The 24,489-nt window shown below is 41.7% G+C and overlaps 2 protein-coding genes across 4 annotated transcripts in view; one reads left to right on the top strand and one right to left on the bottom strand.

Annotated features, from left to right (window-relative positions):
* LOC116328892 (peripheral plasma membrane protein CASK) overlaps positions 1-24,489 on the top strand; it is a 52,374-nt gene that overhangs the window by 17,809 nt on the left and 10,076 nt on the right. For both annotated transcript variants that reach the window (XM_031750789.2, XM_031750790.2), the window contains exons 2-15: positions 1,946-2,058; positions 6,606-6,711; positions 8,383-8,460; positions 8,588-8,660; positions 13,968-14,070; positions 14,751-14,926; positions 15,512-15,634; positions 16,011-16,094; positions 16,318-16,417; positions 20,345-20,466; positions 21,198-21,275; positions 21,377-21,457; positions 23,685-23,873; positions 24,328-24,406. In XM_031750789.2, the coding sequence (XP_031606649.1) occupies positions 1,946-2,058; positions 6,606-6,711; positions 8,383-8,460; positions 8,588-8,660; positions 13,968-14,070; positions 14,751-14,926; positions 15,512-15,634; positions 16,011-16,094; positions 16,318-16,417; positions 20,345-20,466; positions 21,198-21,275; positions 21,377-21,457; positions 23,685-23,873; positions 24,328-24,406 (1,505 nt within the window). The remainder of the gene's footprint in view (positions 1-1,945; positions 2,059-6,605; positions 6,712-8,382; positions 8,461-8,587; positions 8,661-13,967; positions 14,071-14,750; positions 14,927-15,511; positions 15,635-16,010; positions 16,095-16,317; positions 16,418-20,344; positions 20,467-21,197; positions 21,276-21,376; positions 21,458-23,684; positions 23,874-24,327; positions 24,407-24,489) is intronic.
* Positions 9,975-24,489, bottom strand: part of LOC116328893 (probable G-protein coupled receptor 34) — a 36,669-nt gene continuing 22,154 nt past the window's right edge. Inside the window, exons 2-4 of one of the 2 annotated variants that reach the window (XM_039606398.1) lie at positions 12,317-12,467; positions 12,102-12,228; positions 9,975-11,616 (exon numbers count right to left, since the gene is read on the bottom strand). In XM_039606398.1, the coding sequence (XP_039462332.1) occupies positions 10,313-11,587 (1,275 nt within the window). In that variant the 5' untranslated portion in view covers positions 11,588-11,616; positions 12,102-12,228; positions 12,317-12,467 and the 3' untranslated portion in view covers positions 9,975-10,312. The remainder of the gene's footprint in view (positions 11,617-12,101; positions 12,229-12,316; positions 12,468-24,489) is intronic. The other variant, XM_039606399.1, reaches the window with a different exon arrangement.

Genomic DNA, 24,489 nt, shown 5'->3' with positions numbered 1-24,489 from the left:
GTGTGAGTGAGCAGAGCTGTTTCCACCACTGAGGATTGCAGACCCGGGAGATGTAGAGACAGCTGTACCACAGCAGGGGTATGTGTGCGTCTGTATCTCTCAGTGGGCCCGGAGACAGAAAATATGCATGTCTTTACTTTCAGTGTCTGTTTTTACACAAAATGTTCCAGTTCCTACACGAACGTGACCTGCTGCTCGTATGATCTTATCAGGAAAGCCGACAGGTGTCTAGGGTTACACCAATGTGTACACACTATAAAAGCAGTGTGTGTTGTGGTGGTGGAAGCAAAATGACAGAAATGATGTCATTGTTCAAATACTTAAGGTTTTAATTTTTAATTATTTTTTAAAAACATATTATTATAATCATCTGTTCCCCAACTTCTCCTACATGTGTTGATCAGTGTGGATGAAATTACTATATAAGCTGCCTAGGGTACCAGGATTATCAGCATATGTATAGCTTTGGGAATCATTTTTATAATGTTCAAATCCTTACAATTTCTATAAATGTGAAGTAGCTTATCTGGAAATGAACTGCAACATCTCGAGTACATTCCTACAGCAAAGATTTTTTTTCTTTTTTCTTTTCCTTAAGACGGGTTGTAATCTGGGTTGCAAAAGTAATAGATTATCTATGTTTTGTTGTTTACATAGCATCTTATTAAAAACAACAAAAACCAAAAACTTGGCCACCCAAGTACATAGAGCAGTTTGTTTGTTCTGTCCAGCAATGCCGTGATTCATTTCACAACTGGGAAATTAACGTGCTTTTACTTTGAAAGTTCCTGTCTCATGTCTCCCTTTAGTCAGGGTGGTCTGCTGTTGGGATAGTTTTGTGATCATTTAGTGATCCTTCTCTTCTTCCACTCTCAATTTAACATCAAATAAACTTCACAGCGTGACTGGAGCTAGCAGTGTCGTTTCTTTGAGATCTGCTGCTTGCTGAAGAGGCCACTTTGAGGAGAACCTGCAGCATTTGGAGAGCTGCTTGTGTTATGCTTACTTACTAGAGGCAGCTGTATGTGGCATGCATGTATTTTCAAATTCTTTCAAACTGTTGGTTAATTATAATCTTATATTTATTTTTATATTGTGATTAAACCATCAGAAATAAGAGCAGGCTCTTTATACAGGTTCCCTCTTAATAAGCTATTTAAACCCCTTGAAAAAAGTGTTTTTTGTTTCTTCTTCTCGTTCTTGTCCTCACTATATCAGTACTTGATTAATTTGAACACTCTTGACTGAGAAGTTATCAGGTGTACACTTTAACTTGTGTGCTACCAGGCATACCAGTAGAAAGGTCATACAGGACATGAATTTCTCAGCGTTAGTTTGCAAATAATTCTGTAGAGGCTTAACGCGTATGTAGGTGGATTGTTGAGTGAACAAATTTGTCATTTGAAATCTAAATTTTGCCCCGCATTTTTTTTTTTTTTTTTTTTTTTTTTTTTTACTACTTTTTTCATATTAACTTGAAAATCTCAAGAAATGCTGCTCAAATCAGGAAATCCTGCCTCACTGCACATGTCAAGCTCCAAAGCAGCTATAAGAGGAAACACAAATTTGCAATATCTGCCACCTCCTTTCCCCCAAAATAAACTGTGTAGGGTAGGTCTCCCTAGCACAGGTCTCTATAATAAAGCTTTTATTTTAGCTTTTACAGCTGCGCTGCACCACACCGCTCTGTAATTCCCACTGGCACGAGCATGGAGACTCAGAAGCGTAGCTAACCACCCACTGTAAATCCAGAATATTCCCAGAAACAACACTATGTCTGCCCACTGCCCAAGACTAGTGTGTGCCCATCATTATGTGTACATGGGTTTATGGCAGGCGCTCACTGAACTCAGGAGTCATGATGTGAATGAAAGAAATGCATACAGAGGCTTGTGTTTGTGTCTGTAGGTATCTGGGACTAACTCTAAACCTTTTTGTATTGCAGGGGTCCCTTCAGTGTGGTGAGGCGCTGCATCAACAGGGACACCGGCCAGCAGTTTGCTGTAAAGATTGTTGATGTGGCCAGCTTTACCTCCAGCCCTGGCCTCAGCACAGAAGGTGAGAAGCACAGCAGACCTGGATTGATCTGTGGCTGGCAGCTCACGTGTTGGTTTTTCACGTAAAGCACCAGATGGAAGGGGTTAACATAACCAGGGCAAGAGAGCGTCGCTATAGAGATTACTCAAGGAACCGCACTCTTTAACAGACCTAGAAGAGCTGTGTTCTGTGTAATGGGACCCCCGGTCCTTGTGGGTTAAAACAAATATTGGGATTAAACTGCAAATACAGATTGGCTCAGACATCAAACACTGTGGCACTCAGAGTGCATAATGGTCTCTCACACATAAATAAACAGGCTATAATGTTGCATACACTGCACACAGATGAGTAATATCTTGGAACTGCATGTGTCGTGTGTTGGTGCAGGGTGTGATAGGCTCACATTTTGTGAAATGCTGCATGCATGCCTTGTCTCACCATGTGGGTTTGGGTTTTGTCATGCTGTGTGTGTGTGTGTGTGTGTGTGTCAGGGTAGGGAGTGAGGGATTGAGACAAAATTCACAGGTGTGTGTGTGTTGGTGGTAGTATTGGCATTCACTATGGGCCATCTGTGATGCCCCAGCCAGAGATTATTCTGGCAGCCAATAACAGCAGGAAAAGGAAATGACCCGAGGGAGGAGAGAGAGGAAAAATTGGAGTGTTACACCAAGGTTTCCCAAACCAGAACTTACACCCAGGTTATTTTTGTGCTAATTGTATTCATCTGAAAATATAAACCACCCACATTTAAGAGTTTCTCTTACCTCAGAAATATTTCAAAGCATTTTTTATTTTTATTTTTTAAATCTCTTGAGTCACTTCACACATGCTTCACCATGTGGTCACTTTCACCAGGAATGGCACAAAAATGAGCAGACTTCCAAATGTGATGATGAAGATGTAGAGTTCTTCCAATAAGTGAAGGGTTGGGGCTTTGGTGTATGACTTGTTACAGAGGCTCTGGTGTCACGTGATGCATTTCTAGGAATGCCAACAGTATTACATTGTATGCTTTTTCATATTGCGATAAACGGAGAGCAGCTCATTTCACAAATGTGGGGATTTGCTGTGCTAGGCAGCAAGAGATCGAATCCGTAGCAGATATTGAGGGGAGGGTTTTAAGGGCTGTGGGTGGTTAATACTGTTAGATGACGTCGGTATCAATAACAATTTAAAACGGCTTCAGAGTATAAAATCATTTAAAGCACATTTAGAAAAGGCGTCCTTTTTTTTTATTCTGTTAAAAAGTGCCGTACCATTGGAAAGCCTGTTTGTTTGGCCTTAAATGGTGCTACATTTGTAAGAAAAACGCATTTGTGGGTTGAGCAGCAGAGTTGAGTTTGTGGGTTGCGCCCATGAAAAAACAAATCTGGTCTGAATCCTCAAAGATGACAACGCTCACCCTCACAGAGCGGGGTTTTATCAGAGATTGCTTCCAGGATTGGGGATTTGGGAGTGCAGAGGATGGAAAGGCCCGCCTGCCGTCCTGATGACACTGTTGGAGAATGGGACGCATCCCACAGCAGTGTGTGAGCGGAGGACCAGCATAAAAATAAATACAAATAATAAAAATAATATTGTTAAATAAAGAAATTGTTAAAATGGCAGCATGCCTTGTTTCTTCAGACTTCAGACATCCAACGCAATAAATGGCAGCAAAAAACACAGTAGCAGAATCAGGTGTTTAGCACTGATAGAGAAGATTTGAAGTTTTTCATGGGCGCACCTCAACCTTTTTTTTTTTTTTTTTTTTTTTTTTTGTAATCATGCAGTCTGTCAAATGTTATACAATTCCAGAGTTTTCTGGTGTTTTTGCTTGATTAGACTTGAACTGTTAATGCATTATTCAAGCTTTGCAGAGTAATTTTGTCACTCTGTTAATTAGTTAATTGATCATTGCATTGCTATAAATATTCAGGCTTTTACAGTCCTGGTGATTATCAGTTGTAATCAGTGTGAGGATGAGGGTTATACATTTGCCTCAATTTGTCTATGTGGGTTACCATATAAAACAAATTATATAAACATTTGTTTGGATCATGGGACCAAGCGCCCTACAAGAAAACCAATCAGGCTAAGGTGAAACCCCAAAGAGTCGATCACAGTGAAAGTTTCACCTTAAATTTGGTAAACCTAAGCATTTTTTTTTTAAACTTATGACTGAAAATCTGCAAGTCGGCCACTTGGAGTGGCAATGTGAAAAACTGGAGTGCAGCCAGAGTGATTTCATGAGACCACGTACCTTAGCTTATTAAGAAAGACTCTGTGTCAGCATAAATCCGAGTGAAAAGGAGACAGAGCTGCAGGCTGGGCTGAGCTTCGAGCTAACGGAACAAATATTTGGATTTCTATACAAATGTATTTCTGTGCGAAACACGTGAGAGAGTTGGGATGAATAAAAGATGAATACAATAATTAAGAGTCTGGAGTATTGAGCAAAAGATGAATGTAGATGGCTCGCAATGACCTTAAAGACTTACAGGTATTGAATTGTTGGGGGGAAAATACAGTAGTTCAATTTGCAGTATTATTTGTTAAACATGTTAAATATTGAAAAAGTCATTTATCAAAAGTGAAGACAAAGTAACACTGGGGAATGGGCAAGCCTAAATGACTTCTCAGTGTGATTTCTGTACATTAGTTTTATATGATAGTTAGAATATCAGGAGATGGTGTGGCAACATGGTCCTGCAATCTTCAAAGGGAAATTTATTAGCATGACATGACAAAGGCTAACCGAGGCCTGCTTTGGAAAAGGCCCAGTGGACGGCATCAGCTTCATTCAGAGCGTTCCAGGCCTCTCAGTCGTTTCCTCGTTGGACAGTGGGCAGCATTGTTAAGTTCAAGAATGGCTACTCGATGAGACGGGCGAGGGATCGGTGTGAAAAGGGAGAGAAGGAGGAAATGATGGAAGAAAAGGGAAAGCAGAATAGGGGGCTCTGTAGTGGGGACTCTGTCGGTCCTCTGTATTGCATAATGATAGCGGTCTGTCACGACACAAAGAGAGCACACACACAAAGATCAGTAGACTTACAGATGGGGAGCGGAGTGTGTAAATGAGCTTTTTATGGACTGAGAAGCCCAACAGCAGCACATTATGTCTGTCAGCTTGCCTCAGCAGTCTCTGTCGTTACCTCATGTCCTGCCAGTTGTCTGTCAGTCTATTAGACAACGTGTCTTTGCTCTTCTCGCAAGAGAGAAGTCTGTCCTCTAATCGTAGGCGTGTTTTCCATCCAGGCAGTCAAAACATGAGAAATCCCCACAGTCATGTTGCAATTGTTTCTGCAGATCTGGATTAGTCATGATGTTGATGAGAGTGATCCAGATGTGCATTCCTTCTGGTACAGACCAGCTTGTTGATCAGTTAGTCTGTAGTCTATATATGAAGAAGAGGATACCTGGTAAATTAAATGCTCTGCAGCTCCCCCTAGTGTTGAGTTAGTCATGTGGCAGGCAGTCTGCTGAGGTATGAAAAGAACGGTCAGGTATTTCTATGTTTCTCTGTCGTTTCCTGCATTTAAACATAAAGGATCTAAATGTTTTATAGGGTGAGTATAGTATAGAGGGAGACGTGTTTCACAATGCAAACCTTTTAGGTTGAAGGAAAATTGATCCTGTAGTACTGAGTGCATAAAGTCCATCAATAGGCGGAAAGATAGTCGGGATACTCCCCTCATCTTCCCTCCAGGAGATATCACTGATAAAGCAGGACCTGAACATTACTAGGACCAAAAATCACATGCTTTATAATGCCTTCATGAAAAAGGTACGGGATACCAAACTGTAAATTAAATAGGTATAATTTCTTTAGTGCCATAATTGGTAAAATGGTAAACTAATGTTTGCATCTATCTGTTATTTTACATGATGTGTTTCCCTCGCTTGTCCAAGGTTAATTTCTCCCAGGACACAATAAAAGCTAATCTGATATTGAAAGTTCACAATACCTGAATGAAAAGCTTCAGTTTTTGTATAAGCAAACTTTTTATGCTTATTTCCAACTCTGTGTTTAAATTGTTGGACTCTTAACAGGGCAACTTCGCCTGATTCAGTTGAAAATAAACTTTTTTCCTTTTATCCTGCAGCTCCTCAGTCAACCTCTGTTTTAGCTCCTTTAGCTTTCCTCTCCTCCCTTTAATTGGATGCGTCTCACAAACAGAAGGTCTGTGGGCGGGCAGCCGTGCTCACAAGCTGAACCTTGTGCATGAGATGATGATATTGGGGATCCAATCCACTCCCACTGACATCACCTAGAGCTAAGAGCCGGGGGGAAAAAAGACCTTTTAGAGCAGTCTGAAGACTCACTTGCATATATGCTGTCAGCTTCATTTGAAACTTTTTTCATTTTAAGTATAGGCATCCAGCACTGGAGCTGTAAATAGATGTCAGAAAATAAGGAAAAGCGTTTTAGGTTTACTTTGAAGTCTGCGAAGCAGTAACACGACTCTTGGCATACATTTAAATATTAGCACTTTCCCTCACAACCTGGAAGTATAATTAGACTGGATGAAATCTAAGTGTTCGATGTGTCTCACCATAGCCCATGTTGAATTTCTTCCTCACAGATCTGAAGCGAGAGGCGAGCATCTGCCACATGCTGAAACACCCCCACATCGTGGAGCTGCTGGAGACTTACAGCTCCGATGGCATGCTCTACATGGTCTTTGAATTGTAAGTGTGTTGTGAACACTGTTCACATTCCCATCCAATTTTAGGTTTGGATTTTGTATGTTTTATGTATGGCAGCTTTTCTCTTATAAACTACCGTCACCACCACACTAGGCAAACGGCTACCAACTAATTTTATCAGCACTAGGCAGATGGCTGTTACTGGTAATTTCACACCCCCTTGTTTTTGTGGTTTCAGACTTCTTGGTTTCTTTGACGAGAAAACGGGAAAAAAAAAAAGTGTGATATTTGAAGAGATTGCTATGCCAGCGCAATATGTAATCATAAGTATAGTAGTGTACAGTGCTGTGAAAAACAAGTTTGCGCCTTTCCTGATTCCTTAAATTTTTGCATATTTTCACACTTGCATGTTTCAAACAAATAATTTAATTTAATGGGGAAAAGAAAAGCTATGTAAACCTACTTGGGCCCCTGTGAAAAAGTAATTGCCTCCCTTGTTAAATCATGAATGAACTGTGATAACCTTCGTTTTTGGAATTTAGTTTCAGTACTCACACCAAGACCTGATTACTGCCAGACATCATTTAAATAGAACTTGTCTTACAAAATAAAGTAGGATTTTAAAAAAATCTCTCAAAAAGCATCATTCAACGATCTAAAGACACAGCTGAGACACAAAGTCACTGACATTTATCAGTCTGGAAAGGGTTACAAAGCCATTTCTAAGGCTTTGGGACTCCAGTGAACCAGGGTGGGAGGCATTATCCATAAATAGAGAAAACGTCCCAACTTCCCAACATGACTCCAAGAGCGCATCCACAACTCATCGAGGTTACTAAAGACCCCAGAATAACATCTAAAGAACACAAGGGTTGAGTCCTGTTACATCTGACGTAAAACTAACAACATTTTATAAAAAGATCATCATAGCAACAGGCAAACATGGTGGTGGTAGTGTGATGCTCTGGGGCTGTGTTGCTGCTGTGATTGATGGAACCATGAACTCTGCTCTCTACTGCAAAGTCCTGAAGGAGAATGTACGGCCATCAGTTCATGTCGTGAAGCTCAAGAGCGCTTTTAATTATGATGAAGCAGATCCAAAACACAGCTGCAAGTCCACCTCTGATTGGCTTATTAGAAAAAAAACAAAGGTTTTGGAGTGGCCTTGGCAAAGTCCAGACTTAAATCTGATGGCATGACCTTAAACAGCCTGTTCATACTTGAAAACCCTCCAGTGTGACTGAATTAAAACACCTCTATAAAGAAGAGTGGGCCAGAATTCCTCCACAGTCATGTGAAAGACTCACTGTCAGTTACACTTTCAGTTCTTGCTACCAAGGGTGGCACAGCCACTCATCAGTATACTTTCTCACACAGGGCCAACTGCATTCTGGATTTACTTGGGTTTTCTTTGGCTAATATTAAAATTTGTTTGATGATCTGAAATGTTAAGTGTGACAAATATGCAAAAACGAAATCAGGGAGGAGGCAAATACTTTTTACAGCACTATACATGAGAACTGTTTGAAGGAAAAATAATTTATTGTGTTAGCTGTTATTTATTTTGGCTTTCATCTGATTATTGAAATGATTCAAATTTAGCCTGAATCTAAACCAAATCTACTAAATCTATACTAATAAAGAGTTCTCAGCTTACTCATTGCTAAACAGATTATTTCATACCCACCCTAAACCCTTCTTCCTTTTTACTAGTATGGATGGTGCGGACCTGTGTTTTGAAATCGTGAAGCGAGCTGATGCTGGGTTTGTGTACAGCGAAGCAGTGGCCAGGTAGGGGACACAGTCTGTGAAGTGTGGGCTTCACATTTTCAAATATTAATAAAGCCTGAAATACACAACATCTCTGTGCACGCTCTAAATGATGCCCCCCTTCTGTTTCTGCTTTCTGTCCCTCCAGCCACTACATGAGGCAGATTCTGGAGGCACTTCGATACTGCCATGACAACAATGTGATTCACCGTGATGTAAAGGTGAGCTCTCGCGCAGTCAAGCTAGTGAAACCACAGAACATGTTCCGTGACTCGCAAAGGACAACCTGTTAAATATATTTATCACACCAGAAATGTATACTGCGCAGTGTTACTGCCTTCCTGTGAAGATGCTGTCTTCACTGCTTGTGGGAAGACAAATGCTGAAAGCGACCCACGCTTTACCCGAAATTTTCCCTCGACTTCCGCTTTTAATATTAAGTTTAGTGACTCTGTGGTTTTTAGAATAAACCACCATGAGGTCTCTTTTTTTTTCCGTTTGGCAAACCAACACCTCAGCAAGAGTCGGTGCTAGTGTAGCAGACAGCGGTAAAATAAATATTGAACATGTCACCAGTTGTAAGTAAATACATTTCTAAAGGTGCAGTATAGGTGACGTTTTGACCAGATGTCACCTTTAGAAATATATTTACTTAAATACTTGGGGATCTACGGCTATATATAAATCAGCTGTGTGGATTTATTAGGCATTCCTAGAGCCACATCAGAATCCCCCAGTATTTCCAACAGGATTAACCCTCAAACACAGGTGTCCGACACTACTAGGCCATATGGAGCAGTGCTGAACCAGGCCCTTGATCCCATCTGAGCCATTTGACCACACAGGGCTCAAAGGTGTCAGCAGCAGAACCAGTGCAAGCGCTGATCATCATGGTGGGTCAAAGCTGGGGGGGGTGTAAAGGAGAAAAAACAACCTTTGGGCCAACTTTCTTCTGATTGGCTGCCCTCCACAAGCAGAAGATCTCCCATTACCATGGTGTCGTGTTGAGTGAGTGGCAGCCTGTTGCAGCTGCTTATGTGTGTGTTTGCCCCCCTCCCCCTCTTACATTGAGTTTTAATATCAATTTTCTTACTTTATCTTTCTTTGTTTTGGTTGCTTCTTGTAAGAGGAGACTATGGAGCTCCAGAGCTCAAGCAAAGCAAAAGGCTTAAAGGAGGAAATAGATTATCGTCCATTCCAGCAACTTTTTTTTTCTTCACTATTAAAACAAATTTGGGGTAAATAAACTATTATCCTACATGAGCAGACTCACTGGGTTAATCTGCATGATTCACACTTAATAAATAAAATAATATTATTTTTTCTTTCACTGGATCCAGAGTTAAGATCCACAGTCAAAGCATTTAAAGCAATAGGAAGCCTGAGCTTCTGGCTGAGAGGGATTACTCCTACATACTCTGACCTCATTGTTTGAAACACTGGTTGTTGTTAGAAAAAGGATCCACCACTGTAACAGTATAGGTATGCCAATATAATGTGCTCTGTGCTGATAGAGTGTGAACAGAGAAAAGTTAGTTCTCTATTAAAGTCTGCAATTTATTTTTCTCCATAAAAGTTTTTTTGTTTTTTAATACTGAAAATTCTTGACATTCACTCACACACACACACACACACACACACACACACACGCACACACATTTCATATCATCATTAATCTTTTAAGAAATTTACATTTTTAAAGACATGGCTGATGCTGTAGTACATGTCTTCAGACATAAATCTGTTGTCTTTAACCAATAATGAAAAATGTTCAAAATCCATCTCTGACAGTGGTTAATGTACAAGGACATAATTTGTTAGAACCGAAGCTGTCAATAGAAATGCTTTGCTCCGATTTTTTTTCCTCCTGTGATCACTGTTGGCCAGTAGGTGGAAGCGTAGTCACTCTTGTGCAGCGGAGGTTAGAGTTGATGACACACATACTGGTTCTGGGGGTGAGCGACTGAGTGTTTAGACCAAGGTTAGGTAGAACCACGGGGACAGACGGCCGTCTGAAATCCATGGTGGAGCTGTTGGATGTCACGTCATTCAGGAAGAGAAGCCGGTGGCCAAGTCTGCGTCCAAGTGCTTGGAGGGCAGCTTTGCGCACCGAGCCCGACAACAGAAAGTACATGACAGGATCCAAGCAACTGTTAAAGGCTGAGAATAACAACATCACCTCATTGGTCCAGTCCATGATTTGCATATAGTTACAGGGTAGGCTTGAGCTCAATTGGGAGGAGATGTAGAAAGGGCGAAAGGCGTGGTAGGGCCCGAAGCAGATGGTGAAGAGAAAGAGGACAAAGAAGGACTTCTGTGCGGTTCGCCTGTATCTCTGTGCGTTAGGTAGGTCCGGCTTGTCCCGTGACACCTGCTGCAGCCGGGAGGCAATCTTGGCATAGGAAACCACGAGGATGATGAAGATGAACCAGAACATTGCCACCAGCCCTGCGTTGATGTAGGCTTTCCAGTTGGCTTTTTGTCGCGTTTTGTACTGGAAGCACTTATCGCTGTGTTCCTTATCCTCTGCTCCAGCAATCATGGGAATCACACCCACCAGGAACGCAATCCACAGAACTCCACATGCCACCCAGCTCCACGGCTTGCTTCGCCCCCACAGCCTCAGCCTTAGGCGTCTCCATGCTCTGCCCTTCCCCTTCAGCCTCAAGTACCTGTCCAGGCTGATGAATCCGAGTAGAAATATGCTCATGTACATGTTCATGTAAAATAAGTTTCCCACCATCTTGCAGGCCACAGGTCCCAGTACCCATTTGTTTCCATTAATGTGGAAGAAGACCCTGAAGGGCAGGCATACCAGGAAGATCAGATCAGCCACTGCACAGTTGATGAGGAACACCCGCACTGAGTTTCGACCCGAATGTAGGAACAGGAAGACCCACAGAGCAAAGAGGTTACCCACAAGTCCAAAGATGAAGAAAAGAGAGTAGAGCACCGCCTGCAGAACACGGAGGCTTTCATTATTAAATGAGCAAGGCATCGGGGTTGAAGTGACCGTTGAGTAGTTTGAGGTGGAGAAAGGAGAAAGAGAAGCCGATGACATGGAGCCTGGGAGGGATGACGTGGATATGGGGAGAGAGGTGTCGAACACTGCAGAGGTTTGGAGTACCGGCCTGAAAGTCGTATTCATTGTGGCTCAGAAGTTTTAAACATCAGGATCTAAGGGAAAAAAGAGGGGGGGGGGAGTCAGCTTATTTTCACTTAATAGACATACGAAGAAGCTCTTGCAGTCAAAAGTGCAGCAAAACAAGGTGCACGGACTGAAACGGCAATTGTGTGTTTTATGAGTAATATACAGTGAGGTGAGTAATACGTAGGTTGTAGATTAAGGTCACACAAGTAATGATCTGTGACTTTTCCACCATCAAGTGGAAATTATAGTAATTTGTGTTGAAAATAAGGTGCGGCAACCTACAAAATAAAAGCTCCGTACACTGCAGCTTTTTCAAAGTTCCACTGTGATTTAGCTTTCACGGGTGGGAGCAGGAGTCATGACTAATTAAAAGTTTTATGCCTGTTTAACGCATAAATTCCAGTCCCACGGTGTTAAAGCGGAGCCAAGGGGTGCATGCTGCAGATGCAAAAGCGCTCACAATCACTCTGACTCGTACACACAGATGTTTGGATTAAGGTACAACACTCACCATCAATAATCCTTCCGTAGGAGATCCAGCACAGCTGTGAATGTGTAGGAGTGTGAGCTCACAGTAGTCCTGCGTGTATTTTCCTCCATCCAACTTCTAATGCTGCTCCATTATTAGTCTGTTAAAGCTTGAGTTAAATGAATAAAGCTGAGTTTAATTGTTTCATGTTAAAAGAAACGAGTCCTGGCTGAGGGCTGCCTTGTTGCCGTTTTCACCTCTGAAGTCATTTATCCTGCAGGCTTGTCTGTGTCACCGCTTCTGCTCTGCTCAGCTCGTCTTCAGTCTTTACTGGAAAGCTCTTTCATAGCCTCTCCTCTCTCATAGATGTGAGACGGCCCTCTCTCTCTCTCTCTCGCTCTCTCTCTCCTTCCACCCCCCCCACAAGATTTGCAAAGAATAAGAAGACAGGAAGTGAGCCCACCACTTTTCACACTCACTGTGGTTGTACACGTCTTTTTACTGTCACAAGTGTGACAGTGAGATGTATAATTGAGAAGAATACTGCATTTAACAAACATTTGATAACATTTTAAACACATTTTATTTCCAATTTGCAATTGCATCTGTAAAACCCATCATTTCATTTGTTGTCTTTTAAAAAATTAGGTGTGCAACTCAGATTTACTATTATAAAAGAATAAATATGTGAAAATGTGACAGAAAGCAGTTTTATTACCACTGACACAGAACCCGTGATGGAAAACATGCCACACAACACCGTCCTCGCAGCTCATCAGCCGCTGACATCAGCTGATTAGTTTTCTTTGCAGAAAGCTTTGGGTCTTGGCGAGTCGCTGCACTGTTTGTCCAGTGAATTAGATATTAAGTAAAATGTCATAACAATTTTGATTAAGCAGTTTTTACAAGCCTGCCGGTGAATGCGGTTGGCTTAATGTCCTTCTCCTTAATAAACTAGCCGTTGTAATTTAGCAGCAGCTATCACGGCACTCGGCAAATATTTTCTTACCCACCTCTGACCTGCAGTATTAGTCCTGTGTGACTACATGGTGACGCTTCGGCGTCACCTTTTTCACACTAGTCTAAATACATACAGTCTTTTTCTTTGTGCTACTTCCATTCACTTTGCAACTTGTCCTCTAATGTGTGCATTTGTTTTTGGTATATATATTAATGTTTTCTATCGATTCCTGCGGTCTATTATTTATATTTTTTATATATATTTTTATATTTTTTATATATATTTTTTATATATATATATATATATATATATATATATGGTGTGGAGCACCCACAATGTAGTTGTACGTGTACAATGACAATAAAGAGGGAAGTTTAGGCGGGGACATGCCTTAGCTTTACACTTCAGGACTGTTAATGGCCTGTAGCCTGTATGCCTGCTGTAAGTCATTCTTTAGCACATGCTTAGAGCTGTACGTGTCTCTCTGTATCCTGCCAAGTTTCTAAAATAAATGAATTAACCAGAATCTAAAAAGCGTACTGGAGGGTTAAAAAAAAAGAAGGTCTCTTCAGTTTTGTGAATTACCTCCAGAGTTCTCCATTGCTCACTGCTAGAGTCGGATTCAACACCGAGCTCTGTGACACACAAAGTGTGAGACAAAAGTGCGCATCTCCTTTTGAACGCACTGTCAGATTTGTGCAAGCTCAAGTGAAACCAGGCTGCACTAACCACCATTTGAACATAATGGAATCTTGCACAGAGAGCAAAGCAATGCTCTGCAGTGTCTGTGCTTGTGCCTCTTTTTATTTAAAAAAAAAAAAAAAAAAAAAGTCAGTGTGATTTTTAAAGTCTGCTGGGACTGTCCCGCATCAGTCGGGCCCTAATTGTACCGAGTATTAGCTCGTCTTCATTTGCACGGTGTTGACGCGTCTTTCATTCCTTTGCAGCCTCACTGTGTGCTGCTGGCCTCAAAGGAGAACTCTGCTCCAGTGAAACTCGGAGGCTTCGGAGTGGCGATCCAGCTGGGAGAGTCTGGTTTAGTAGCCGGAGGTATAGTGAAACACTTTTCAAGGTTTTTTTTGCATTCCGTGATTACAGGTGGCCCACAAAACAAGTGTAGGTCTTCCCCCACACCTGTGGTTACCAATTATGCAGAAATGACAGCAAAGTGCACTGACTTCTTAATGAGGTAACAGACTTCACGCAGACTAATCATGCTTACGTGTGCAGTCACCTCCATAGTGTCTTTTAAAGGTCGGGTTTTTCCCCCCTTACTGTATGTCTCACACATGCCTACATCCTGTCCACAACCTTAATAATAATGACATGTAATAGATTTGTTTGTTTCTTGGTAACATTTCATTAAAAATATCCTACTTAATAAAAACTGCCACATTATTAGAAACAGGTTTTCACTGCTTGCGGTTCAGGCTGGATTGAGCAAAATGACTGGGCAGTATTTTGGATATGAGTAAGCATGTCTGTGTGGGTCTCCTCGAGCAGCCCTAGTTTGTTCCCACAGTCCAAAGACATGCTCATTAGATGAATCACAATATGTAAACTGTCTGAGCTATCCACTCTGACTCTGTCATATTGGGTTGTGAGATAGGCTCCAAGCAGCAGGGCCCTAAAAAAGGGCTGACTTGTTTAAATGTGTTTCAAATGAAAAAAAAAAAAATTCATCCTGAAACTTTATCAGTGTAGCGTATGAAATTTATCTCTTTCCTCAGGTCGAGTGGGCACGCCCCACTTCATGGCCCCAGAGGTGGTGAAAAGGGAGCCTTATGGCAAACCGGTAGATGTGTGGGGATGTGGCGTGATCCTCTTCATTCTGCTGTCTGGCTGCCTGCCTTTCTACGGCACCAAGGAGCGATTGTTTGAGGCTATCATCAAAGGGAAATATAAGGTAGGAGCTAAATGCCAAAACGGCCTGTCGGTGAACAGAGCCCCGAGGCTCAGACGAAACTGAGCTGTTGTGCATGTTAGATATGAGGTTGAGGTCTTGGATTACAGGAACTGAATGCAGTGCTTTTACCACATCACTTCAGAACTTCAAATTGTGGCCTGCCTTTCCTCTCTCCCCCGGTGTCTTCAGCTTTTCCTCTTACACAACAAGCATGTGAGAGGTGATGAATAAAGTGACTCTATCAGCAGAAAAAAACTAAGATAAAGGTCTGATGAATTATCTGCTTTCAGCAGAGTATGAGTTTCCTGTTTGGTGCACTAATCTGTAGCAGATGCAGTCGCAGCGTGCAGAGTGATGGACAACACCGTTGCTATCTTCCATCAAGCTTCTGCCAAAAAAACCAAACTGTAAAACAATGAAACAAACCACCGAAACATTTTGCACAACAGGGGGGAGAAAAATGATGTGGGTTTATTTATGAAGCATTAAATGGTGTTAAATTTGTCCTTGGATCTTTAATTACTGCCAGATTCAGCTGCGATCCTGGCTACTTCATGCGTTTCTGAATATTTCTCTGGGTTTCAGATGAACCCGCGCCAGTGGGCTCACATCTCTGAAAGTGCCAAGGACCTGGTGAGGCGCATGCTGATGCTTGACCCTGCTGAGAGAATCACTGTCTATGAGGCTCTCAACCACCCCTGGCTGAAGGCAAGATCACAAGACACACACACACGCACATACTGCTAACATTCAGATTAACTGAATGCAAGTAAAAGTACTCTCACTTCACATCTCGGCAGCTGTAGGAGGTTATTGTCGTTTGATTTCCCCTTTTTTTTTTTTTTTTTTCATAATCGTGTTTACTATTTTAAAAACCCAGAAACAGGCGTGAATATTTGCTGGTTGCTGTAAATATGTTTTCGCAAGCTCAAATTCACCTTTAAACCACTGGCCTGACTGATGTTAACTCAAGCACACTTCCTTTTGCTCAGAACCACAGCTCTGCTTTCACATCCGTTCACTGTCTCTGTGTGCGAGTGCTAATGTCCTTCATCTTTATGTCTATGATTCCCAACAAATGCAGGAGAGGGACAGGTATGCCTACAAGATCCACCTGCCCGAAACAGTTGAGCAGCTGAGAAAGTTCAACGCCAGGAGGAAGCTGAAGGTTAGCGCAGTGTTATTAGACTCCAAGAGGAAAGGTTTCGGTATGAGAGGAAGTCTCTCCACATCCCCTCTGTGCAGATGTTTCTAATGACCCAGATTAAGCTGCTGGCAGAATTTTTACTCTCATCTCAACCTTTTAAACACTATAAACTCTTATATATAGCATCTATTTAAATACGTATATTTCACTTAATAACCATGTTACCCCCTACTCTCTGTCCCAGGGTGCAGTGCTGGCTGCTGTTTCCAGCCACAAGTTTAATTCCTACTATGGTGACCCCCCTGAGGAGCTCCATGACTTCTCAGATGATCCCACCTCCTCAGGTAACTGTCAGGCAGACTTTTTCCTCTAAATGTGTTTGCAACAGGGAGACGCAGGTATTAGATTGTTTGTGTGTATGACAAAAAGCCTAAAGGAAGTGAAAAGCATGCTGCATTAATTCAAATATAACCTGAAGGACAGTGAAATGGTTATTTTAATGGATGGATTAAATCATTGAAACCCTCTCTAAAAGTGTTCAGTGCGTGCATGTTGCGGAAGAGAACATGATCACAATTGCTTTCTAGCTCTGTTTGTGCTCACGTGGTTTCTATTCTGGTGTCTTTGTGAAAAGCAGCTGTCGGTGCACAACTTCCCTGTTTAATGAACACATTTCCCAACAGCAGCCTCACTTCCCTGTCTCAGCGTTCCACTTTCACTTCTGCTGTTGAGAAGACTGCAGGCCGTGCCGGCCAGAACTGAGCAGCACAAGGAAACCCGACCCAGTTATAAACGATAGAAACCGAGTGCGTTTCAGTGTCAGCTAATCAGCGGGATCAGTCTAATGAGCCAGTTTTGTTTATTTATTTTTCTTGTTTTTTTTCCGAGTTTGTGCTGTAAAAGCAGCTGCTGCAGCCGCGTGGACTTGTGTGTCCCTTGTGCTGAGGCTGGCAGTCTGCTGCAGTCATGCTTCCTGGTGACTGTTTTATTTTTGCAGCTGTGTTGCTTCAGACATGCTGCTCGACTAGACGTGTTTCGTTGTAGATCCCTGCAGCAGCTCGGCAGACTTTGTCCAGATTTAGCTGCTTTTGCTGACTCTCTCTGGCTGCCGTAGCTGCATTTTGTTTTTTTGTTCATCTCTGCAGCCGTAGTTGCTTTTAAACCTCCTCTAATCTCAGCTTCTCTTTCTTTGGTGTTGTTTTCTCCTTCTGCTGTGCTGTCTCTAGGACTGCTAGCTGCTGAAAGTACGTATTCCCCCTCCTCTTACCACCCCCCCACACTCATAGATTGTGGATGTGTGATATCACCGTGACATCACCTGCTCTGTAGTTGCATTTCTCCCATGTGTTGAATGATGTGGGTATTAATCCTCCATGCCTCTGTGCCCCCTCTGTCTCCTCTGCTGTCTCCTCTTTAAAGAACTGATTTTGCTCTGGTGTGTGTTTATTCTGACTGCTTCTTTTTGACTTGTGAAGATGAAACACATGTATCTCCATTATTGTGGCAACATGAAGCTTTGAAAACCAGATTAAGACGTGCTGATTAGTAGTTTGTACAGTGAGCAAGAACAAAAGTAAAGACGATAAGATGCTCGCATCCTCAGTGTCCTGACTAACAGTAAGATCTTTTATCTCCACTTTTCAGAGCGAGCTGCTTTTTACTGGTGCACACAGCTTTCTGTAAACCAATTTGTCTCCCAAATTTATGCTGGTAACTAAAGGGAACTTACTGTGCTCTAGATAGACAGATTTATTTATTTTTTATCATTTCACCAAGGTCCAGCTAACATACACAAAGCTCATTCTTGAACTTAGATCAACTCTGATAGAGGTCAAGAATAAAAATATGAAATGAATTAAGTAGTTCCCATTTAAATGATTACTCATTACACTATCATAGCATGTTTGACGACTTCTAGCTGCATTTGTAAACTAAACATCATTGTCTTCATGCACTAATAAATTGGCCTTTAATTGCTGTGTGCAGGCCTTTACACACTGAGCGTGTTTCGATAACAACAACATGAAATTCAGAATTCTTTTTCATGCGCGAGCTTGTGAAAAAAAAAAAGAAATCCACATCAAACAGTGATGAGCTGGTCTGGACGTTTCTAAACAAGGAAAGGAAGTAGTGCGATACTGCATATTTTGGTATTGATCCAATACCAAGTAAATACGGGCCAGTATCGCCGGTACTGATACTTCTCAATAAATAAGGTGGATGCGTCATTGAATTGCTAAATTTCAATTTTGACCTTAAGTGTTTTTTTTGATTGATCATACTTTATTCATCCCGAGGGAAATTGGGTTTCCTTTTTTATTATTAAATAGTTTAAACCCAGGACATAATTAGGACATAGTTTATAATTAAATAGAAAATGCTTATAGAAAATTAATATTATCTTTTTTTTTTCTTTTCTTTTTTTTTTTTTTTTAGAAAAATCTTAAATAAAAAGGGCTTGCAAACCAGTAAACAAATTAAAACAAGTACTGTTGAGAAACTATAATACAAAAATTACAATTAAAATTCTCAACAACAAAAACAACAACTGGTGAAAATATATATATGTAAACAACTTAAACAACCAAAACCACAGCATTGCAAACAAGAGCGGAACTTAAAGTAAAGAATCGATATTACCCGGCTAGTATCAATCCGATACCGATGCCGACTTGGTATCGATATAATCGATGTTTGGATCGATCCGCCCGCCACTAGAAGGAGAAACGAATCACAAGCAGGGAGAATTTCATCGATTAATCCAGGAGTTGAAGCTGTGCATATATCAGGATGTCAGAGCGGCACTTTGAACTCGTGTTGGCAGAGTTCGAATCACATCTGAAAAAACATTTCAGAGAGCCGACTGACCCAGAGCAGCAGCTAACTGGGTGTCTGAAGTAAAATAGGATTATTGTATGTGGTCTGATTGGTCAGATCTGCAGATTTGTTGAGCGATTAGTGCGAACAGCTGCATTGAGAACATACGAGTCCGAAAGAATCTTTTTAACACATGCGACATTCACACCAGTCTTCCACGTCCGGTGTGTAAAGGCCTCAAGTTTTGAAGTGTTGTATTCTCTTCTTTAAATCTTTAGCCTTTGCGTTTCATAACATTATGACTCACCGGTTATTTTTATATAATAGACTGATGGTCAAGTTGAAGAAAGAGCTCTCGCTACATTTGTATGATGCACGTGCAAAGATGTGCTAAAAAAAAGAAGTTTTTAACAGCTTAAACTCTCCTCTGCTGCATCTTTCATACATCACAGAAGTCCCGATTAGCCCTCTGTTCGTCAACCATTGCGCGTACTTAGAACAAAATCTTTTTGCGTATTTTCTTCAGCTCATTTTTTCGGGCTTATTTTTGTAGGCTTCCTTCATAACTGAGCAAAACTGGCTCAATCTCCTCTAAAGCAAAGTTTCACTTACTGTAAACCACTACAAGTCTGAATAATTAACGGTTTATTAAATTAAGATGTAATCTTTATGTAATGTTTATCTTTATAAAGGACAGAAGTCGTGTCTTAGCCTCGCAGGCTTTGTCAAACTGTCAGCTGAAGTGTTACTGAGTTAAATTGGTGACACTTTTGTGGTTTCACTTAGGGCGTGATCTTTCTGAGCCTTTTTAAGCTTTGTAACTCTCTCTCTCTCTCTCACGCACACACAGTTCATGTTTACACGGCCTGAGAAGAATTTTAATAACGTTTTGTGTCAGATTGTAATTCCCTCCATGCTGCGTTTATGTTTTTTTGTTTTCCTTGGGCGTGCTGCTCCTAACCGTCATCCACACTGTGACTTTTTGAACTGACTTTCTTCTGATGTATTGATGCCATGTACCGCTGTTTCTCTGGTTTTGCTGCATGTGTGGGCGATGCAGCAGGTACTTGGGGTTCAATAGTTCTGAGTGTTTGTGTGTGTGTGTGTGTGTGTGTGTTCGTTCCAGTGTTTTCGCTTGTACTGTTTGTGATTTTTTTTTTTTTTTTTGGGGGGGGGGTTTGGTTATTTGTGGAATTTGTTGTTTTTGTTTTGTTTGTGTTTTTGCCTGTTTCTGGTAGTGTGTCATGTTCAGTGTTTGCATTTTGTGTAGTGTTGAAGAGACTGCTTTGTGTACTTGTGAATGTTTGTGTAATTGTGAGTGAGTGTATATTTGGAGTGTGTAACGTAAGTGTGTGTGTGTGTGTGTGTGTGTGTGTGTGTGTGTGTGTGTGTGTGTGTGTGTGTGTGTGTGTGTGTGTGTGTGTGTGTGTGTGTGTGTGTGTGTGTGTACACAGGGGCAGTATCACAGGTTTTGGACAGTCTAGAGGAGATCCATGCATTGACAGACTGCAGTGAGAAAGATATGGACTTCCTGCACAGCGTCTTCCAGGACCAGCACCTCCACACTCTATTAGATGTGAGTAAACGCTTCCTCTGCAGTATCTAAAGTATCCAGTAGTTGCCATGACAAATCAACAATACAGTGTTTCTTCGTTTATCGCTGGAGTTACGTTCTAAAAATAACCCGCGATAGGTAAAATCCGCGAAATAGCCAGCTTAATTTTTTTACAACTATTATAGATGTTTTAAGGCTGTAAAACCCGTCATTACACACTTTATACGCTTTTCTCAGAGAGGCATGAACATTTTTACACTTTTCTCTCTTGTTTAAACACTCTCAAAGTTCAAACCTTGGTAGAAAAATAAGTCCAGCGGTTGCCTTTGACGGTGCAAAACGTTTCATCGACATTGTTGTGTTTGTTGGGGAGAAAACTTACAAACATACAGTGCAGCACTTCAGAGTCACACTGCTAGCCAGCGAAGATTTATGTAAATTTGACAAGCTGAACGCATTCTGAACTGTAGAGAAGACACGGCGCGGAGGAGATTGACTGACAATGGTCTACAGCCAATCGGGACGCAGGACACAATGCGCTGTTTTAAAAAAAAAAAAAAAAAAAAAACAGCCTGCAAAATTGCACCAAACAAAATCCATGAAACGGCGAGGCCGCGAAAGGTGAACTGCGTTATAGCGAGGGACCACTGTAAACCACATGTATGCTCCACACGATTCCTTGGGCTTTCCATCTTTGCTTGCATTATCATCTTCTGAATGTCATTAGATGTTTGTTGTTGCTGTTATTTCAGCTTTATGACAAAATCAACACCAGGTCGTCCCCTCAGATCAGAAATCCTCCAAGTGACGGAGTGCAGAGAGCCAAAGAGGTGAGGAAATCTAAAAATAAAAATATCTTCTAAATTCTCTGAAGTGTAGCTTATAGATCGTCTTCATGAGCTCGCCTCTAAAAGTTTATTTTCCTCTGCAGGTACTGGAAACCATCTCCTGTTACCCAGAGAATATGGAGGCCAAGGAGCTCAGGAGGATCCTCACACAGCCACACTTCATGGTGGGATATACAGCAGCACACACATTCTTAATCTAGGAATTGGGATTACAGCCTTCTGTGTCAGAAGTTGGGTCCTTTTGTCAGCCCACATAACTCCCTGGGCTACAAATCTGCTTAGCACCTGAGCTTTTGGTGAGTGCTCGCACGGGAAAGGCATAGACAGCAGAGCTGAAGAGAGCATGTACTAAAGGGCTTCCACCTGCAAGCAGTGCCGATACTTTGGCTTTGCATCAGCTAGACTATCGTCAGATGATTCTAGCGGCCAGTACAAACCAGAGACGAAGGGATGCCGAGGATACCGATGAAAGACCTGGAAGATAGAAACTGAGCTAGAAGAAGTTAGTGGTGGCTTTCATGTAAAGGTACTGAGGTTCTAGTCGAGAGTAGCTTTTATTTGTGTTTAATGAATACACTTCTTGTATTAAACAAAGTATTTAAGTCAGAATATGGTTGTTTTTATTCTCTGTGTGTGTGTATCGCTATCCACAGCAGCTAGCTGTAGGATGGTACTGCTGTTCTGTATCTGGCTTAGAAACATAAGAAGCCGAGCTGTTTGTGTGTCTCTCTGCTGAATCGGTATGTGACACTTAACTGGAGCTGTCATGCTTTAAGTTTGCGTCAATCCAATTAGCCTGTCCTGCACCCTGACCTGACTGCCTGGTTAATCCTGCCACAGACATTTAACTGTGCTGTTAGCAGAACTGGTGTGAAGGGGCTTAGTGTGGCAGCACATGGGGCAGAAAACACCTTTGAGTTTTTTCCTCTGAGCTGTATGATTTTAGTAATCACTTCAGTTATCAAGTAGTGATGCAAGGACATGTTTTGTTCCCTTTAATTATGGACTTAAGCGGTGAGGATTCAGGGGGATTCAGCATCAAACATTTAGTCCATTGTTGACGTGTCCTGTAAATGCGCACTAACGTCTTTGTTATTAGTTGTTCTTTTCAGCTGCTCTCTTTGCTGCAAGTCAAAAGCCTTTAGTGCCAGCTGTTCCAAAGCTCCCTGACTGTCATGCATCATCAGTGTACACGCTGTCGCTCTGATGAGCAGCTGTGATCATTTGGCAAGCTGGGCTGGTGGATGTTTAAAAAAACAAAAAAACCCTGTGTGTCAGTGACATGATTAGTGCCCAAAGAGGATTAGTGTAAGCCACACTCTCTTCACACTCGTACAAAAACACTGTGCGTGCTCACACGTACCTTCTCTTGACAGGGATTTTGCAGCATGTTTTCTTGGCCAGCTTGAACCAATATTTTCTGCCTCAGCACTGACACAAAAACTGCACCCAGAAAGAATAACCCTAAAACAGCATGGCATTAATACCCACGTATCTATAGGGCCCACACACACTGGGGTCCTTTAAAGAAAAAGTAGAATTGCTGCCTTGTTGTTGTGCTTCTTCACATCAGTCTCAGTTTGTCTGTCTAGATCAGGGACGTCAAACTCATTTTATATCGTGGGCCAGATGCCTGAGTGGGCAGACCAGTGAAACTCCTGTCAGTGTAAGGAACTTTATTTACACATTTAATCCCAGAGATGTCTTAAAATGACATTATTCATCCTAATTTCCCTTGGGATGAATAAAGTATTATCAATCAACCAATCACTCAATCAATCAATTAGTGTCTGCTGGGCCAATTCTGGCTACTGGGCCTCATGTTTGACACCTGTGGTCTGGATGAATCTAATATATGAAAGATTTGTGAAGTAATTTAGTAGGTGGGTACCAGAGAGTCAGCTTCTCCACCTCTTAGTTAAGGTGATGTTTTTAAAGGGCATGCTGATGCAGTGAAGTTGATCTTTGACCTATGAGACAGATTTGTAAAATGTCATGATTTGCAAATGTTATATTTTTAGGTTAGCTTTTTGTTGAGGTCACAATGACCTTTTTTTTTTTTTTAAAACCAACTAACTGTAATTAGTTCATCCTTGAGTTCAGTATTTGTCACATGTAGAAATTCCCTTAAAGAATGAGCAACATCTATTTATAAAGTGCTCGTGACAGAAAATACCTGAAAATGAAACTTTCAAAGAGCGAGGCGAGCAGACGGCTCAAAAACATGCTGCTGAAAATAAAGCTTCACTTTATTTTCATTCTCAGTAAACCCCACTGCAGGGTGAAAGAGAAAATATACAAACAAATAAGGCAGACCAATGCACACCACCATCCAAAACAGGAAAGAGCTGTCACTGTCTGCAAGTCTCAACACTGAGTGTTTGTGTCCAGGCTCTGCTGCAGACCCACGATGTGGTGGCACACGAGGTGTACAGCGACGAGGCGTTGAGGGTGACTCCCCCGCCTACTTCACCGTACCTGAACGGAGACTCCCCGGACAGCACCAACGGAGACATGGACTTGGAAAATGTCACCAGGGTTCGGCTGGTTCAGTTTCAGAAGAACACCGATGAGCCCATGGTGTGTACAGGAAGCTCACATTTCAGAAACCTAGAGTTAAAACCTTTTCTATGGCAACAACAGTGGGAACTAAATTAGCACTAAGCTACTGTGATTATTTGTGGTTCAGCATTATTTCTAATAGAAGAGTATAGTGGTGGGTGTGGCACAGAGGCTAATGAAAACGCTGTCATCTGGTCATAATGGTCATTAGCAGCGTCTTTGTCTTGTCTTCTTCCCCTCACCCCCAACTGGCCGCGGCAGATAGCCGCCCTGGAGGTTTCTTCCTTTTAAAAGGGAGTTTTTCCTTTCCACTGTCGCCAAACACTTCCTCATATGATTGGTTTTCTTTGTAGTATCATAGGGTCTTTAACTTACAATACTTTGAGGCAGCTGGTGTTGTGATTTGGTGCTATGTAAATAAACTTGAATTGAAAAACTGAATAGTTATTTGCTGAGCCTGTGTCTGTTCCAGGGCATTACTCTGAAAATGAACGACCTCAACCACTGCATTGTGGCCCGCATCATGCATGGTGGAATGATCCATCGACAAGGTAAATCACGTCATAGGTGATGAGCCATTTAAAATGTCCTCATTCATCTAGTAAGTGTTGTGAATAACAAAGTGTGATAATTC

This window comes from Oreochromis aureus, linkage group 23, assembly GCF_013358895.1.
Source record: "Oreochromis aureus strain Israel breed Guangdong linkage group 23, ZZ_aureus, whole genome shotgun sequence".
Classification (NCBI taxonomy): Eukaryota; Metazoa; Chordata; class Actinopteri; order Cichliformes; family Cichlidae; genus Oreochromis; species Oreochromis aureus.
This window is presented reverse-complemented; position numbering and strand designations above follow the sequence as displayed.